The sequence below is a fragment of the Pseudophryne corroboree genome, chromosome 1, assembly GCF_028390025.1.
Source record: "Pseudophryne corroboree isolate aPseCor3 chromosome 1, aPseCor3.hap2, whole genome shotgun sequence".
NCBI lineage: Eukaryota > Metazoa > Chordata > Amphibia > Anura > Myobatrachidae > Pseudophryne > Pseudophryne corroboree.
In genome coordinates this window covers 613,745,008-613,764,844 of record NC_086444.1, presented here as the reverse complement: position 1 = coordinate 613,764,844, position 19,837 = coordinate 613,745,008, and the positions used below count along the sequence as shown (strand labels likewise).

General features: G+C 47.1%; 1 protein-coding gene across 3 annotated transcripts in view; it reads left to right on the top strand.

The window, feature by feature from the left end:
* CCDC124 (coiled-coil domain containing 124) overlaps positions 1 to 18,128 on the top strand; it is a 123,351-nt gene extending 105,223 nt beyond the window's left edge. For all 3 annotated transcript variants that reach the window (XM_063914411.1, XM_063914412.1, XM_063914413.1), the window contains exon 5: positions 15,866 to 18,128. In XM_063914411.1, coding sequence (XP_063770481.1) covers positions 15,866 to 16,067 — 202 coding nt within the window. In that variant the 3' untranslated portion in view covers positions 16,068 to 18,128. The remainder of the gene's footprint in view (positions 1 to 15,865) is intronic.
* The last annotated feature ends 1,709 nt before the right edge of the window (positions 18,129 to 19,837 follow it).

Here is a 19,837-nt window from a genome sequence, read left to right as displayed (position 1 = left end):
AGAAGGTGTTTCTCCCGGTGGAGAAGGCCCAGGAATTGTCATCTCTGGTCAGGGACCTCCTGAAACCAAAACAGGTGTCGGTGCATCACTGCACGCGAGTCCTGGGAAAGATGGTGGCTTCTTACGAAGCAATTCCCTTCGGCAGGTTCCATGCAAGGATCTTTCAGTGGGATCTGTTGGACAAATGGTCCGGATCGCATCTTCAGATGCATCGGTTGATCACCCTGTTCCCAAGGGCCAGGGTGTGTCTGCTGTGGTGGCTGCAGAGTGCTCATCTTCTCGAGGGCCGCAGATTTGGCATACAGGACTGGGTCCTGGTGACCACGGATGCAAGCCTCCGAGGATGGGGGGCAGTCACTCAGGGAAGGAACTTCCAAGGACAGTGGTCAAGTCAGGAGACTTCACTACACATAAATATACTGGAACTAAGGGCCATTTACAACGCCCTGAGTCAAGCAGAGCCCCTGCTTCAAAACCAACCAGTGCTGATTCAATCAGACAACATCACGGCGGTCGCCCATGTAAACCGCCAGGGCGGCACAAGAAGCAGGATGGCGATGGCAGAAGCCACAAGGATTCTTCGATGGGCGGAGAATCACGTGCTAGCACTGTCAGCAGTGTTCATTCCGGGAGTGGACAACTGGGAAGCAGATTTCCTCAGCAAACCTGACCTCCACCCGGGAGAGTGGGGACTTCATCCAGAAGTCTTCACGCAGATTGTAAACCGTTGGGAACGGCCACAGGTGGACATGATGGCGTCCCGCCTCAACAAAAAGCTAAAAAAATATTGCGCCAGGTCAAGGGACCCTCAGGCGATAGCTGTGGACGCACTAGTGACACCGTGGGTGTACCAGTCGGTTTATGTGTTCCCTCCTCTTCCTCTAATACCCAAGGTACTGAGGATAGTAAGAAAGAGAGGAGTAAGAACTATACTCATCGTTCCGGATTGGCCAAGAAGAACTTGGTACCCAGAACTACAAGAAAAGATCTCAGAGGACCCATGGCCTCTGCCTCTCAGACAGGACCTGTTACAGCAGGGGCCCTGTCTGTTCCAAGACTTACCGCGGCTGCGTTTGACGGCATGGCGGTTGAACGCCGGATCCTAACGGAAAAGGGCATTCCGGATGAAGTGATTCCTACGCTGATAAAAGCTAGGAAGGATGTGACAGCAAATCATTATCACCGCATATGGCGGAAATATGTTGCTTGGTGTGAGGCCAGGAAGGCCCCAACAGGAATTCCAGCTGGGGCGATTTCTGCACTTCCTACAGTCAGGAGTGACTATGGGCCTAAAATTGGGGTCCATAAAGGTTCAGATTTCGGCCCTATCTATTTTCTTTCAAAAAGAACTGGCTTCACTGCCTGAAGTTCAGACGTTTGTTAAGGGAGTGCTGCATATTCAGCCCCCTTTTGTGCCTCCAGTGGCACCTTGGGATCTTAACATTGTGTTGGATTTCCTGAAATCCCACTGGTTTGAGCCACTTAAGACCATGGAGCTGAAATATCTCACGTGGAAAGTGGTCATGCTATTGGCCTTAGCTTCGGCTAGGCGTGTGTCAGAATTGGCGGCTTTGTCATGTAAAAGCCCTTATCTGATCTTCCATATGGACAGGGCAGAATTGAGGACTCGTCCCCAATTTCTCCCTAAGGTGGTATCAGCGTTTCATTTGAACCAATCTATTGTGGTGCCTGCGGCTACTCGGGACTTGGAGGACTCCAAGTTACTGGATGTAGTCAGGGCTTTGAAAATCTATGTAGCCAGGATGGCTGGAGTCAGGAAAACTGACTCGCTGTTTATTCTGCATGCACCCAACAAGCTGGGTGCTCCTGCTTCAAAGCAAACTATTGCGCGCTGGATCTGTAACACGATTCAGCAAGCTCATTCTGCGGCAGGGTTACCGCATCCTAAATCGATAAAAGCCCATTCCACAAGGAAGGTGGGCTCTTCTTGGGCGGCTGCCAGAGGGGTCTCGGCTTTACAGCTTTGCCGAGCTGCTACTTGGTCGGGTTCAAACATATTTGCTAAGTTCTACAAGTTAGATACCCTGGCTGAGGAGGACCTTGCCTTTGCTCATTCGGTGCTGCAGAGTCATCCGCACTCTCCCGCCCGTTTGGGAGCTTTGGTATAATCCCCATGGTCCTTACGGAGTTCCCAGCATCCACTAGGACGTCAGAGAATATAAGAATTTACTCACCGGTAATTCTATTTCTCGTAGCCCGTAGTGGATGCTGAGCGCCCGTCCCAAGTGCGGACTCTCTGCAATACATGTATATAGTTATTGCTTAACTAAAGGGTTATTGTTATGAGCCATCTGTTACTGAGGCTCAGTTGTTGTTTATACTGTTAACTGGGTATGGTTATCACAAGTTGTACAGTGTGATTGGTGTGGCTGGTATGAGTCTTACCCTGGATTCCAAATCCTTTCCTTGTTGTGTCAGCTCTTCCGGGCACAGTTTCCTTAACTGAGGTCTGGTGGAGGGGCATAGAGGGAGGAGCCAGTGCACACCAGATAGTACCTAATCTTTCTTTTAGAGTGCCCAGTCTCCTGCGGAGCCCGTCTATTCCCCATGGTCCTTACGGAGTTCCCAGCATCCACTACGGACTATGAGAAATAGAATTACCGGTGAGTAAATTCTTATTATTACATACATGCACACCGACACACACATACTTACCTATGTTGACACGAAGTGTCGGTCCCCTTCTCCACGTAGAATCCACGGGGTACCTGTAAATAAAATTATACTCACAAAAATCAGTGTAGATCTATCCTCTTCTTGTTTGTAATCCACGTACTTGGCAAAATAAGAAAACGCAAAACCCGATCCACGCACTGAAAGGGGTCCCATGTTTACACATGGGACTCCTTTCCCCGAATGCCGGGAACCCCGTGACTCCTGTCACAGAGGGTTCCTTCAGCCAATCAGGGAGCGCCACGTCGTAACACTCTCTTGATTGGCTGTGCGCATCTGAGCTGTCAGGCGGCGCATAGCACTATGCCGCTCCATTATATTCAATGGTGGGAACTTTGCGGTCAGCGGTTGAGGTTACTTGCTAAACAGGGCTGTAGATCCATGGGTGATCCTATGTCATGAAGTGCTGGTGCCACGGATTTATCTGAGGAAAGCATTGCAGCTGAGGGTCCAGGTACCGGGGGTTCTATACCCTGAGTCAGTCTGCAGCACCAGGGGCACACCAAGACCCACCTTGAGCTGCTTTTTCTAATTTACTGACTACGCTAGTAACTAGACTTGCGCCCTCTGTGGGACCTCCTGTGCCATTACAGCCACATATTGTCCCTGCAGTTAATCTGCCATGGGCAGATAATATGTCCACTCAGTTACAGCAATTAATTCAATCTTTGGCTAAACAAAACCTAACCCTTGCCCGCCTAGGACCAAGGTGTCCTCTAAGCGGGCCATTACTTCCTCACAATCCACACGTTTTTGATACTTCATCCGATGAAGATGGCGTATATACTGAACCCTCAGACACTGATACAGATGCTTCTGATGGGGAATCTATTACACAGGTGGATGTTCCTGACCTCTTGGAGGCTATCAGACTGATTCTTCAAATTGATGATGACGCAGAACCTCCAGATACCTCTAAAACCTGATAAGTTCAAACGTCAGAAGGTTACTAAATTAGTTTTAACCCATTCTGACCATTTGGTTGACATGCGTCAGGAATTCTGGGAGTATCCAGGAAAGAAATTCTCCCCGTCTAAGAAGATGCTAGCTCGTTATCCCCTCGCTGCGGAGTTAAGTAAAATTTGGGAAACACCGCAACTGGTGGACTCACAGGTCGCGCGTCTGGTGGTGTCATCTGCTCTGCCTGTCACTACCATCACCTCTCTGAAGGAACCGACGGATAAGCGTGTGGAGGGTTGCTTGAAGTCTATTTACACTCTTGCAGGAGCTGTGCATAGGCCCACTATTGCGGCTTGGGCTGCAAAGGCTGTTGAAGCCTGGGTTCAGGAAGTTGAAGCGGAGGTACCCTCTGATTTTCCTGATAATGCTAGACAGTGTCTTTCATATATTTTCTCTGACGTCCTAAGTGGATGCTGGGACTCCGTAAGGACCATGGGGAATAGCGACTCCGCAGGAGACTGGGCACAACTAAAGAAAGCTTTAGGACTACCTGGTGTGCACTGGCTCCTCCCACTATGACCCTCCTCCAGACCTCAGTTAGAATCTTGTGCCCGGCTGAGCTGGATGCACACTAGGGGCTCTCCTGAGCTCCTAGAAAAGAAAGTATACTTTTAGGTTTTTTATTTTCAGTGAGATCTGCTGGCAACAGACTCACTGCTACGAGGGACTAAGGGGAGAAGAAGTGAACCTACCTGCTTGCAGCTAGCTTGGGCTTCTTAGGCTACTGGACACCATTAGCTCCAGAGGGATCGAACACAGGGCCCGACCTCGATCGTCCGGTCCCGGAGCCGCGCCGCCGTCCCCCTTACAGAGCCAGAAGCAAGAAGATGGTCCTGAAAATCGGCGGCAGAAGACTTCGGTCTTCAACAAGGTAGCGCACAGCACTGCAGCTGTGCGCCATTGCTCCTCATGCACACCTCACACTCCGGTCACAGATGGGTGCAGGGCGCTGGGGGGGGGGGGGGCGCCCTGAGCAGCAATATTAACACCTTGGCTGGCAAAAAAAATCACAATATATAGTCCTAGAGGCTATATATGTGAAAATTACCCCTGCCAGAGATCCATAAAAAAGCGGGAGAAAGTCCGCCGAAAAAGGGGCGGGGCTATCTCCCTCAGCACACTGGCGCCATTTTCTCTTCACAGTGCAGCTGGAAGACAGCTCCCCAGGCTCTCCCCTGTAGTTTTCAGGCTCAAAGGGTTAAAAAGAGAGGGGGGGCACTAAATTTAGGTGCAAAATTGTGTATTATAGCAGCTATAAGGGAAAAATCACTGTGGGTAGTGTGAATCCCTGTATTATATAGCGCTTTGGTGTGTGCTGGCATACTCTCTCTCTGTCTCCCCAAAGGACTTTGTGGGGTCCTGTCCTCAGTCAGAGCATTCCCTGTGTGTGTGCGGTGTGTCGGTACGGCTGTGTCGACATGTTTGATGAGGAAGGTTACGTGGAAGGCGGAGCAGATGCCGATAAATGTGATGTCGCCCCCTGTGGGGCCGACACCAGAGTGGATGGATAGGTGGAAGGTATTAACCGACAGTGTCAACTCCTTACATAAAAGGCTGGATGACGTAACAGCTGTGGGACAGCCGGCTTCTCAGCCCGCGCCTGCCCAGGCGTCTCAAAGGCCATCAGGGGCTCAAAAAACGCCCGCTACCTCAGATGGCAGACAGATGTCGACACGGAGTTTGACTCCAGTGTCGACGAGGTTGAGACATATACACAATCCACTAGGAACATCCGTTGCATGATCTCTGCAATGAAAAATGTGTTACACATTTCTGACATTAACCCAAGTACCACAAAAAAGGGGTTTTATGTTTGGGGAGAAAAAGCAGCCAGTGTTTTGTTCCCCCATCAGATTAGTGAATGAAGTGTGTGAAGAGGCGTCGGTTCCCCCGATAAGAAACTGGTAATTTCTAAAAAGTTACTGATGGCGTACCCTTTCCCGCCAGAGGATAGGTCACGTTGGGAGATATCCCCTAGGGTGGATAAGGCGCTCACATGTTTGTCAAAAAAGGTGGCACTGCCGTCTTAGGATACGGCCACTTTGAAGGAGCCTGCTGATAAAAAGCAGGAGGCTATCCTGAAGTCTGTATATACACACTCAGGTACTATACTGAGACCTGCAATTGCCTCAGCATGGATAGTGCTGCTGCAGCGTGGTCTGTTACCCTGTCAGGACAGGGATACTATTTTGCTAACCATAGAGCTTATTAAAGACGTAGTCTTATATATGAGGGATGCACAGAGGGATATTTGCCAGCTGGCATCCAGAATTAATGCAATGTCCATTCTGCCAGGAGGGTATTAGGGACCCGGCAGTGGACAGGTGATGCTGACTTTAAAAGGCACATCTGCCTTATAAGGGTGAGGAATTGTTGGGGATGGTCTCTGGGATCTCGTATCCACAGCAACAGCTGGGAAGAAAAATTTTTACCTCAGGTTTCCTCACAGCCTAAGAAAGCACTGTATTATCAGGTACAGTCCTTTTGGCTTCAGAAAAGCAAGCGGGTCAAAGGCGCTTCTTTTCTGCACAGAGTCAAGGGAAGAGGGAAAAAAGCTGCACCAGACAGCCAGTTCCCAGGATCAAAAATCTTCCCCCGCTTCCTCTGAGTCCACCGCATGACGCTGGGGCTCCACAGGTGGAGCCAGGTGCGGTGGGGGCGCGTTTCGGGAACTTCAGCGACCAGTGGGCTCGCTCACAGGTGGATCCCTGGGTTCTGCAAGTAGTATCACAGGGATACAAGCTGGAGTTCGAGGCGACTCCCCCTCGCCGTTACCTCAAATCAGCCTTGCCTGCTGCCCTCGGAGAAAGGGGAGGTAGTACTGGCGGCAATTCACAAGCTGTATTTCCAGCTGGTGATAATCAAGGTACCCCTCCTTCAACAAGGCCGGGGTTACTATTCCACAATGTTTGTGGTACCGAAACCAGACGGTTCGGTGAGACCCATTCTAAAATTGAAATCCTTGAACACTTATATACGAAGGTTCAAGTTCAAAATGGAATCGCTCAGGGCGGTTATTGCAAGCCTGGACGAAGGGGATTACATGGTATCACTGGAGTAGCACTATCTCGTGAAGTGCTACAACAGCACGGCTGGATTCTGAATATTCCAAAGTCGCAGCTGGTTCCTACGACGCGTCTACCCTTCCTGGGTATGGTTCTGGACACAGAACAGAAAAAAGTGTTTCTCCCGGAGGAGAAGGCCAAGGAGTTGTCATCTCTAGTCAGAGACCTCCTAAAACAAATACAGGTGTCGGTGCAGCAATGCACGCGAGTCCTGGGAAAGATGGTAGCTTCTTACGAAGAAATTCCATTCGGCAGGTTCCATGCAAGGATCTTCCAGTGGGATCTGTTGGACAAGTGGTCCGGGTCGCATCTCAGATGCATCGGCTGATAACCCTGTCTCCAAGGGCCAGGGTGTCGCTGTTGTGGTGGCTGCAGAGTGACCACGGATGCCAGCCTTCGAGGCTGGGGGGCAGTCACACAGGGAAGAAACTTCCAAGGACTATGGTCGAGTCAGGAGACTTCCCTACACATAAATATTCTGGAACTAAGAGCCATTTACAATGCCCTAAGTTAGGCTAGACCCCTGCTTCAACACCAGCCGGTGCTGATCCAGTCAGACAACATCACGGCGGTCGCCCATGTATACCAACAGGGCGGCACAAGAAGCAGGATGGCGATGGCAGAAGCCACAAGGATTTTCCGATGGGCGGAAAATCATGTGTTAGCACTGTCAGCAGTGTTCATTTCCGGAGTGGACAACTGGGAAGCAGACTTTCTCAGCTGGCATGACTTCCACCCGGGAGAGTGGGGATTTCATCCAGAAGTCTTCCAAATGATTGTACACCATTGGGAAAGGCCACAGGTGGACATGATGGCGTCCCGCCTCAACAAAAAGCTAAAAAGATAATGCGCCAGGTCAAGGGACCCTCAGGCGATAGCTGTAGACGCTCTGGTGACACCGTGGGTGTACCAGTCGGTTTATGTGTTCCCTCCTCTTCCTCTCATACCCAAGGTACTGAGGATAATAAGAAAAAGAGGAGTAAGAACTATACTCATTGTTCCGGATTGGCCAAGAAGAGCTTGGTACCCGGAACTTCAAGAACTGATCTCAGAGGACCCATGGCCTCTGCCGCTCAGACAGGACCTGCTGCAGCAGGGGCCCTGTCTGTTCCAAGACTTACCGCTGCTGCGTTTGACGGCATGGCGGTTGAACGCCGGATCCTGAAGGAAAAGGGCATTCCGGAGGAAGTCATCCCTACGCTGATTAAAGCTAGGAAAGAAGTGACCGCAAACCATTATCCCCGCATATGGCGAAAATATGTTGCGTGGTGTGAGGCCAGGAAGGCCCCAACAGAGGAATTTCAGCTGGGCCGTTTTCTGCACTTCCTACAGTCAGGGGTGACTATGGGCCTAAAATTGGGTTCCATTAAGGTCCAGATTTCGGCTCTGTCGATTTTCTTCCAGAAAGAACTGGCTTCACTGCCTGAAGTTCAGACATTTGTTAAGGGAGTGCTGCATATTCAGCCCCCTTTTGTGCCTCCAGTGGCACCTTGGGATCTCAACGTTGTGTTGGATTTCCTAAAGTCGCATTGGTTTGAGCCACTTAAAACCGTGGCTTTGAAATATCTCACGTGGAAAGTGGTCATGCTGTTGGCCTTGGCTTCGGCCAGGCGTGTGTCAGAATTGGCGGCTTTGTCATGTAAAAGCCCTTATCTGATTTTCCATATGGATAGGGCAGAATTGAGGACTCGTCCCCAGTTTCTCCCTACGGTGGTATCAGCTTTTCATTTGAACCAACCTATTGTAGTGCCTGCGGCTACTAAAGACTTGGAGGATTCCAAGTTGTTGGACGTAGTCAGGTCCCTGAAAATTTATGTCTCCAGGACAGCTAGTGTCAGGAAAACTGACTCGCTATTATCCTGTATGCACCCAACAAGCTGGGTGCTCCTGCTTCAAAGCAGACTATTGCTCGCTGGATCTGTAGTACGATTCAGTTTGCACATTCTGCGGCTGGACTGCCGCATCCTAGATCAGTGAAAGCCCATTCCACGAGGAAGGTGGGCTCTTCTTGGGCGGCTGCCCGAGGGGTCTCGGCTTTACAACTTTGCCGAGCAGCTACTTGGTCGGGGTCAAACATATTTGCAAAATTCTACAAGTTTGATACCCTGGCTGAGGAGGACCTAGAGTTTGCTCATTCGGTGCTGCAGAGTCATCCGCACTCTCCCGCCCGTTTGGGAGCTTTGGTATAATCCCCATGGTCCTTACGGAGTCCCAGCATCCACTTAGGACGTCAGAGAAAATAAGATTTTACTCACCGGTAAATCTATTTCTCGTAGTCCGTAGTGGATGCTGGGCGCCCATCCCAAGTGCGGATTGTCTGCAATACTTGTATATAGTTATTGTTTAACTAAAGGGTTATTGTTGAGCCATCTGTTGAGAGGCTCAGTTATATTTCATACTGTTAACTGGGTATAGTATCACGAGTTATACGGTGTGATTGGTGTGGCTGGTATGAGTCTTACCCGGGATTCAAAATCCTTCCTTATTGTGTCAGCTCTTCCGGGCACAGTATCCTAACTGAGGTCTGGAGGAGGGTCATAGTGGGAGGAGCCAGTGCACACCAGGTAGTCCTAAAGCTTTCTTTAGTTGTGCCCAGTCTCCTGCTGAGCCGCTATTCCCCATGGTCCTTACGGAGTCCCAGCATCCACTACGGACTACGAGAAATAGATTTACCGGTGAGTAAAATCTTATTATTACAGCCTCTCATTATATTCAGGAGGCGGCATCTGATGCCGGTGTCCTTGTGGCTAAAGCGTCTACTACGTCCTTTCTGGCTCGCCAGATTCTCTGGTTGTGGTCTTGTTCTGTAGATCTGGACTCTAAAAAGACCTCGGAGGTGATCCCCTTTAAGGGAAACATCCTTTTTGGGGAAGATCTCAACAAGATTGTTGCTGACGGCCTGTCTGCCTAGTACTAATTTTTCGGCTCTGAAGGCTAAAAGTACTTCCTTTCACTCCTTTCGACCTCCAAGTAAAGCAAAGGGTCAGGCGTACACGAAACAGGCTCACACTTCCAAATCCACTAAGCCCAAACCTAAACGTTCCTGGGCTGCCCGTCAGCCTGCTTCCAAAATAGACGAGCCTGCTGCTTGACGGGGCGAGCCTCCCCCTGGGGGACCTCAGGGTGGGAGGCCAACTTCTGGGGTTAGCTCAGGTATGGTTACAGACCACTTCAGACGCCTGGGTAAAGGAAGTCGTCACTCACGAATACGCCATATCTTTCTAGAAACGTCCCCCTCGCAAGTTTTGATCAACAAACATCCCTTCGGATCTGGTAAAAGCAAAAACACTCCATTTGGTGGTACAATCCCTAATGGACATATACCTATTGCCATGTCGCATCAGCAATACCTGCGGTTTGCTATTGGCAAACTACATTTTCAATTCCAGGCATTACCTTTTGGTCTGGCCACGGCTCCAAGAATCTTCACCAAGGTCATGGCGGCTCTGCTCCGCCGTCAGGGTGTCAGGATCCTGCCGTATCTGGACGACTTATTGATCCTGGCGAACTCTCCAGAGGTTCTCCTCCGTCACCTGGAACCGACGGTTCAATTCCTGCAAGCCCACGGGTGGCTCATCAACTGGAAGAAATCCTCACTGGTCTCTGCTCAGAGCATTGTGCACCTGAGGGCATTATTGTTCTTGTCTCCAGAGAAAGTCCTGAAACTTCAGGACAAGATAAGATGCTTCCTATCTCGTCCACGTGTGTCGGTACACTTGGTGATGCAAGTACTAGGCCTCATGGTGTCGGCTTTCAACATGGTGGAGTACGCTCAATTTCATTCCCGCCCTCTGCAGAGATTAATCCTTTCCAAATGGGACGGCCTGCCTCACCGGATCATGACGCACATGATCTTCTTGACTTCGGAGGTTCGCCTGTCACTGACCTGGTGGCTACAGGACCAGCAATTGAGCAGGGGTCGTCCCTTCTGGATCTCCAACTGGGTACTTCTAACGATGGATACCAGTGTGCGGGGTTGGGGCGCGGTGTTCGAGCAGCACTCTCTTCACGGTCGGTGGACCAGGGAGGAATCTCTCCTCCCCATACACATTCTGGAGTTGCGGGCAGTGTTCAATCCTTTGAAACTGGCCCTGACTCTGGTACAGAACAGGCCTGTTCAAGTACAGTCGGACAACGCCACCACGGTGGCGTACATAAATTATCAAGGCGGCACTCGAAGCCACATGATAATGATGGAAGTGTCAAAGATTCTTCTTTGGACAGAACGCCATCTAACAACCATATCGGCAGTGTTCATTCCGGGGGTCCTCAACTGGGAAGTGGACTTCCTCAGTCGTCAGGACGTGCACGCCGGAGAGTGGAGCCTTCATCCAGAGGTCTTTCAACTTCTAGTGGACAAGTGGGGCCTACCAGATGTGGACCTGATGGCATCTCGACACAATCACAAGGTTCCGGTCTTCGGAGCAAGGACAAGGGATCCTCAAGCAGCGTTCGTGGACGCGCTGGCAATTCCATGGAACTTTCGGCTGCCGTATGTGTTCCCTCCGGTGTCACTCCTGCCCAGGGTAATAAGGAAGTTCAAGCAAGAAGGAGGAATACTACTTTTAATCGCTCCGGCGTGGCCCAAACTGCATTGGTTCTCAGACCTACAGGGTCTCTCGATAGAATGTCCTCTTCTACTTTCGCAACGCACAGTCCTCCTCGTTCAGGGCCCTTGTGTCTACCAGGATCTGGCCCGACTGGCTTTCACGGCGTGGCTCTTGAAGCTTCAGTTCTGAGGGCCAAAGGGTTTTCTGTGGCGGTCATTCAAACTATGTTGAAGGCCCGTAAGCCAGCTTCTGCTCGGATTTATCATAGGGTCTGGAATTCTTAGTTCACCTGGTGTGCAGCTAAGAATTATGATGCATACAAGTTCAGTACTGTCAAACTCTTGGCTTTCCTGCAACAGGGCCTGGACTTAGGCCTTTGTCTGGCCTCCCTCAAGGTTCATATTTCTGCCTTGTTGATATGGTTTCAGAGCAAAATTGCGACTCTGCCTGATGTTCATACATTCACTCAGGGTGTTTTACGGATTCAACCTCCCTATGTTCCTCCTGTGGCTCCTTGGGATTTGTCGATTGTTCTGGATGCCTTACAAGAGTCTTCGTTTGAACATCTTGAGTGTGTGGACCATAAGTGGCTTACTCTTAAGGTCTTGTTTTTGCTGGCTATTTCCTCTGCTAGACAGGTTTCCGACTTGGGTGCCTTATCCTGTCAGTCACCCTTTCTGATTTTTCACCGTGACTGGGCAGTTCTTAGAACTCGCCCTGGTTATCTTCCTAAGGTGGTATCATCTTTCCACCTTAACCAAGAGATTGTGGTATCGGCCTTTGTCTCTCCTGGTTTATCCTCCAAAGAGCGGTCTTTGGATGTGGTACAGGCTCTCCGTATTTAGGTGAAGAGAACGGCTTCGCCTAGGAGATATGATTGCCTCTTTGTTCTCTTTGGTTTTCACAAACATGGCTGGCCTGCGAATAAGCAGACCTTGGCCAGATGGATTATAATGGTTATTGCACAGGCCTTCCAGCTCCTGCTACCATCAAAGCCCATTCTACTTGGTCTGTTGGACCTTCTTGGGCGGCCCGCCGTGGTGCGACCCTTGAACAATTGTGCAAAGCGACTACGTGGTCCTCAGTGAACACGTTCATATGGTTCTATGCTTTCGATACTTCCGCATCCCAGGATGCCTCCTTTGGACGCTGGGTTCTTGTGCTCGCTACGGTGCCTCCCTTCCCATGAGGAACTGCTTTAGGACATCCCCAATGTAATTCCCTGTGGAATCACAGTGTACCCCACTGCAGAAAAGGAGATTTATGGTAAGAACTTACCTTTGTTAAATCTTTTTCTGCGAGGTACAGTGGAGGAGTTGCCCATGGCAACCAATTAGCTGCTCTGTATATTTTTATAGTATGCAAATTGTAAATGTTACGTCAATGCTGATTGGTTGCCATGGGCAACTTCTCCACTGGCTCACTTCTCCACTTTTATCACTGCTTAGTACATGTCCCCCTAAGTTTGGAGACTGTGCCATTACTTGATTTGATTTCTACTATCTTGATCTTTTCTTCTAAGGTACTGTAGTTCTGATATAGCCTGGAGGTATGTTTTGGGTCTTTTTTTTTTTTTTTTGCTGTTTTTTGACCACCTAGGAATTGATCAGAGGGTATTGCATGGAACTGCAGAATGCTATGGTAGCCTTTTTGGATCAGGGTTCCAGTCACTACAGTATATGCAAGTCGCCAAACTGGGATCCAGCAAAAGAGCCCTAACTCCACACGCTTCCATATTTGACTGTTGGTGTCCCTCGAGTGTGTTCAAGCCCGAAACATAAAAGAGGAGTTATGCTACTAAAACCATTGTCCATTTAAATTTGGGTGTAAACATACTTAATATATAAAACCCACACACTGAGGAACCATCCTTTTGCTTACTCAACGACGTACAAACCCGATGCGCAATGATTCATTGTTGCATACGACGACCTTCCAGTCTTCATTATTAAACTGGTGGTGTTTAAGTGCCCATTCAAGTCTCTCTTTCATTGCTGCTGAACATCTGCAAAGTCCTTAACCCATTACTTGCATCCTAGTTAGTTTTTGCTAATCTAAACTTTACTTTTTAAACCTCTAGCAGTTTATATATCAAATGAGTTGCAAAATGAATAGAACATATAGTCAAGATATTGCCAAGGTTAGAAATATTATTTTTTTTTTTAAATAATAATTTTGTCCTTCAAACTTTGCTTTCGTCAAAGAATGCTACCTTTGCAGCAATTACAGCATTGCAGACCTTTGGCATTCTAGCTGTTAATTTGTTGAGGTAATCTGAAGAAATTTCACCCCACGCTTCCTGAAGCACCTCCCACAAATTGGATTGGCTTGATGGGCACTTCTTGCGTACCATACGGTCAAGCTGCTCCCACAACAGCTGAGATCTGGTGACTGCACTAGCCACTCCATTACAGACAGAATACCAGCTGCCTGCTTCTTCCCTAAATAGTTCTTGCATAATTTGGAGGTGTGCTTTGGGTCACTGTCCTGTTGTAGGATGAAATTGGCTCTAATCAAGCGCTGTCCACAGGGTATGGCATGGCGTTGTAAAGTGGAGTGATAGCCTTCCTTATTCAAAATTCCTTTTACCTTGCACAAATCTCCCACTTTACCAGCACCAAATCAGCCCCAGACCATCACATTACCTCCACCACGCTTGACAGATGGCCCCAGGCACTCTTCCAGCATCTTTTCACTTGTTCTGCGTCTCACAAATGTTCTTCTGTGTGATCCAAACACCTCAAACTTCAATTCATCCTGCCCATAACACTTTTTTCCAATTTTCCTCTGTCCAATGGGGGTCATTCCGAGTTGTTCGCTCGCAAGCTGCTTTTAGCAGCTTTGCACACGCTAAGCCGCCGCCTACTGGGAGTGAATCTTAGCTTATCAAAATTGCGAACGAAAGATTAGCAGAATTGCGAATAGACACTTCTTAGCAGTTTCTGAGTAGCTCCAGACTTACTCGGCATCTGCGATCAGTTCAGTCAGTTTCGTTCCTGGTTTGACGTCACAAACACACCCAGCGTTCGCCCAGACACTCCTCCGTTTCTCCAGCCACTCCCGCGTTTTTCCCAGAAACGGTAGCGTTTTTTCGCATACACCCATAAAACGGCCTGTTTCCGCCCAGAAACACCCACTTCCTGTCAATCACATTACGATCACCAGAACGAAGAAAAAACCTCGTAATGCCGTGAGTAAAATACCTAACTGCATAGCAAATTTACTTGGCGCAGTCGCACTGCGGACATTGCGCATGCGCATTAGCGACTAATCGCTCCGTTGCAAGAAAAAAATAACGAGCGAACAACTCGGAATGACCCCCAATGTCTGTGTTTTTGCCCATATTAATCTTTTCCTTTTATTGGCCAGTCTCAGATATGGCTTTTTCTTTGCCACTCTGCCTAGAAAGCCAGCATCCCGGAGTCGCCTCTTCATTGTAGACGTTGACACTGGCGTTTTGCGGGTACCATTTAACGAAGCTGCCAGTTGAGGAACTCTGAGGCGTCTATTTCTCAAACTAGAGTCTCTAATGTACTTGTCTTCTTGCTCAGTTGTGCACCAGGGCCCCCTACTTCTCTTTCTACTCTGGTTAGAGCCTGTTTGTGCTGTTCTCTGAAGGAAGTAGTACACACCGTTGTAGGAAATGTTCAGTTTCTTGGCAATTTCTCGCATGGAATAGCCTTCATTTCTAAGAACAAGACTAGACTGTCGAGTTTCACATGAAAGTTCTCTTTTTCTTGCCATTTTGAGAGTATAATCGAACCCACAAATGTGATGCTCCAGATACTACTCAACTAGCTCAAAGGAAGGCCAGTTTTATAGTTTCTGTAGCGAGCAAACCCGTTTTCAGCTGTGCTAACATAATTGCACAAGGGTTTTCTAGTCATCCATTAGTCTTCTACCGCGATTAGCAAACACAATGTACCATTAGAATACTGGAGTGATGGTTTCTGGAAATGGGACTCTATACACCTACTGTATGTAGATATTCCATTAAAAAACAGATTTTTGCAGCTAGTATAGTTATTTACCACATCAACAATGCATAGAGTGTATTTCTGATTACTTTACTGTTATCTTCATTGAAAAAAAGTGCTTTTCTTTAAAAAAAAAAAAAAAAAAAAAAGGAAATTTCTTAGTGACCCCAAACTTTTGAACAGGTGTGTGTGTATGTGATTTTTATTTATTTATTTATTTATTTGTTTCTGGTAATTCACTGGGTTAAAAATGTAGTAGAAACTGGAAAAATGAGTGCTCTAAAACTTTTGACCGGTAGTGTATATAATGGTTTTCCTCATTTACTGCTCATAATGTAAATGTTTTATTTCCAGATGCTGCTAAAACAGATGCTTTCTCTGTGCTAAGCATAGTATTCACATGGAAATAATTAGAATTCAAACTATTCCCTGTGCAATACATCTTAACACTTGGGACAGCTTGAAAAGGAAACACTTTCTCCCATATGATGTTCAATTACTTTTTCTCTAGGCTTTTTCTCTGTCATTGAATAGAATTTTTCTTATTATAACTGCTTTATAAGTAGGGATACGAAGTCTAAGCCATCTGTGAACTATGCCTTTCTCTTTCTGCCCAAAGTGTCAGCAAGGAGCTTGACCGTCACCCTGAACGACGATTAAAAGCTGCCTTCACAGCATTTGAGGAATTAAATCTGCCACGTCTGAAGCAAGAGAATCCTAATATGAGGCTGTCCCAGCTCAAACAACTTTTAAAGAAGGAATGGATGAAGTCTCCTGAGAATCCCATGAACCAACGACATGCCACCTACAATGCTCCCTAACCAGATGCTGTTTGGACTTGAGGCGCTTTCACCCTTCTTCATACCACTCCAAAGAGAGAAGACAGTAGCTGGACACACCTCTCAGGGAAGCTGGAGTATGTGTAGGATATGTAGATTGTACTTTGAACGGAAGACTTTTTTTTTTTTTTTTTTTTGGGGGGGGGGGGGGGGTGATATTTGTTCATGTTAACATAAAGCACCATGGAAAATGAGCTTTTAGAAAGAAAAAAAAAAGTTGTGTGTGCCACGTGGATGACAAAAACGGTGATGGAAAATTAATTATTGTTAATGTGATTTTGAAATGTATAAAATATTAGTTTTTCATACCAGGCTACCATTGGTATTGGAGTTGGTTAAAATGTCCAAGGCTCTCATGCAAAGAGAGCATGGCAAATTATTTAACAGACATAATTACAGAACTGATTTGTCAATAAATATCATGGTCAAAGCACTTATTTATTAGCACAGCTATAACCATTGATGCTTAGAAATAACTAATAATCTCATTCCATCTGACTTTTCTCTTTTATAAGCAATAGAAGTGTAGAAAAACTGCTGCTTTTTATATTCTGCAGAATATTTACAGCGTTTAAACTTTGTCAGAGGTGGTGTGTCCATTACCGCACTTTTCATCAAGTCAGTATAGAATTATTTGTTCATTTATTTCCTTTTTAGTTGGTCATTACCAACTGCCTGTGTTTCCCAATTGAAATAACTGAGGACTGGGATTGTATGATTATTAATTTGTCAGATTTATTTACAGTGCCTAGGGCAGTTAACTCGAACTAAAGCCCTACCTGGTTTTATCTTTCCCATACAGTTTAATCCCCTTTCACACTCACTTACAATTTATTGTGTGTATATGCAAAAGAAGGCTGTGCTAAGGGGGAAACACAAGAGGTAAGATAAGGTCAGAAACAAGTACGTTTCAGTAAGTATGGTGCCATACATGAAGACTACCTCACAACACTAGGCTTATTTTCTAGATACAAAAAACACTCTGTGTTTCACATACATTGACCTGTTTAAGTAAAATGAGGGAGGGGGTTGGGGTTGTGATAGCGTGCCATTAAAATGGATGTATACGCCACCATAAATGTGTTTTTATTTGATATTCTGCTTTCCCCTCACCTTACTGATCTTGACTATACTTTCATCTCTAAAATTGCTACCTGCTTTAGATAAATTATCTTCCTCTTTTTCTCAGTTCACCTAGACATTGGGGGTCATTCTGACCCGATCGCACGCTGCAGTTTATTGCAGCGGCGCGATCGGGTCAGAACTGCGTCGGCGCATGTCCGCTAAAGCTGCGCTGGCCGAGAGCTACTCCTAAAGTGCAATATCATCACCGCTGTGCAATGCTTTTGCACTTCTGCAGGGGGGGGGGCGGCACTGACATGTGGGGCGTCCCCCCGCATGTCTATGGACATGATCGTAGCTTGCAGGGCTACGATCAACTCGGAATGACCACCATTGTCTTAAGGAAACGGATAAATCAGATAATGTTTTGTTGAACCAAGACTTTTTAGCCAAGGAGTTGCTGAAGCGGTAATACTCTATTGCAGTGGTTCCTAAACTGTGTGCCTAGGCACCCTGGGGTGCCTCAGGACACTAGCAGGGGTGCCTTGGATTGGTAGTCCAAGACCAATTCAAACTATTTTTGAGCAAAGTAACAGACAAAACCAGTGCTGGTAGCTGCCAATAATAAAATATGAGGACATACAGAAGCAAATATTGTCCCGCAACGCACTAAGGAAACTGAGGATGACACACAAACATAATTTACTTATTATTTTCTAAAATTCTCAAAGAAACTTTTGACCTCAGGGTGCCATGAAAAAATGTTAATACTCTAGGGCGCCATGATTAAAAAAAAGTTTGGGAACCACTGCTCTATTGTAAGCTGCGGCATGTCTACAGCATCAGCAAATTACAGTTTTAAAAGCTGGAAAAATATTTTAAAAAAAGATGATTATGTGGTTGAAAAATCTGTAGGTTATCTGCAAAAAATATTTAAACATATTTGTAAATATTAAATTTCCATGACTGGTTACTAAAACATTTTTATGCTTATATTTGTGATCTCCAAACTTTTAATTAGGATGTTAGCTACTCGAGAAAAATCAATCTGCCTAAAAAGCTACTAAAATGTTTGGCAAAAAAAAAAAAAAGTTGGCTCATAATTGAAAAATTGAAGGTCATTTAATGAAAAACAACAATGGATTTAATTAGTACAGTGTTGTTGCTGTGCCCATGATACATTATGGGGTATATGCAATTGCGGTCGAATTCCGGCTGGAATTCGACCATTTTTAAATTCGACACAATTCGACAAGTCACATACCCTCCCGCCGGGACCCGAATTCGACATATTCAATAAAAAACGGATTCGACAGTCCCGCTGTCAGAAAAACGGAACAATTGCGTCCTGGATTCGACTTTTTGGACGGCACAAAAGTGTTTAAAAAACCCAGAAAAAAATTGCGTGGGGTCCCCCCTCCTAAGCATAACCTGCCTCGGGCTCTTTGAGCCGGTCCTGGTTGTAAAAATACGGGGGGGGAAATTGACAGGGGATCCCCCGTGTTTTTACGACCAGCACTGGGCTCTGCGTCTGGTCCTGGTGCAAAAAATACGGGGGACAAAAAGCATAGGGGTCCCCCGTATTTTTAACACCAGCACCGGGCTCCACTAGTCAGAGATAATGCCACATCCGGGGGACACTTTTATATCGGTCCCTGTGGCCGTGGCATTAAATCACTAACTAGTCACCCCTGGCCGGGGTACCCTGGAGGAGTGGGGACCCCATAAAAATCAAGGGGTCCCCCACCTCCAGCCACCCAAGGGCCAGGGGTGAAGCCCGAGGCTGTCCCCCCTCATCCAAGGGCTGCGGATGGGGGGCTGATAGCCTTGTGTCAAATAAAAGAATATTGTTTTTTGTAGCAGAACTACAAGTCCCAGCAAGCCTCCCCCGCAAGCTGGTACTTGGAGCATGCGGGGGGGAAACGGGCCCGCTGGTACTTGTAGTTCTACTGCAAAAAAATACCCAAATAAAAACAGTACACAGACACCGTGAAAGTAAAACTTTATTACATACATGCATGCCGACACACACATACTTACCTATGTTCACACGCCGACTCTGTCCACTTCTCCAAGTAGAATCCACGGGGTACCTGAAAATAAAATTATACTCGCCAAAATCCAGTGTAGATCTGTCCTCTTCTGTTTTGTAATCCACGTACTTGGCAAAAAAATACGATTTTAAACCTACCGGTAAATCTATTTCTCCTAGTCCGTAGAGGATGCTGGGGACTCCGTAAGGACCATGGGGTATAGACTGGCTCCGCAGGAGATAGGGCACCTAAAAAGAACTTTGACTATGGGTGTGCACTGGCTCCTCCCTCTATGCCCCTCCTCCAGACCTCAGTTAGAGAACTGTGCCCAGAGGAGATGGACAATACAAGGCAGGATTTAGCAATCCAAGGGCAAGATTCATACCAGCCCACACCAAACATACCATGTAACCTGGAACATACATAACCAGTTAACAGTATGAACAAACTACAGTAATTGTCCAAGACCGATGTCAACTGTAACATAACCCTTATGTAAGCAACAACTATATACAAGTCTTGGAGTTTCCGCACTGGGACGGGCGCCCAGCATCCTCTCCGGACTAGGAGAAATAGATTTACTGGTGGGTTTAAAATCTTATTTTCTCTTACGTCCTAGAGGATGCTGGGGACTCCGTAAGGACCATGGGGTTTATA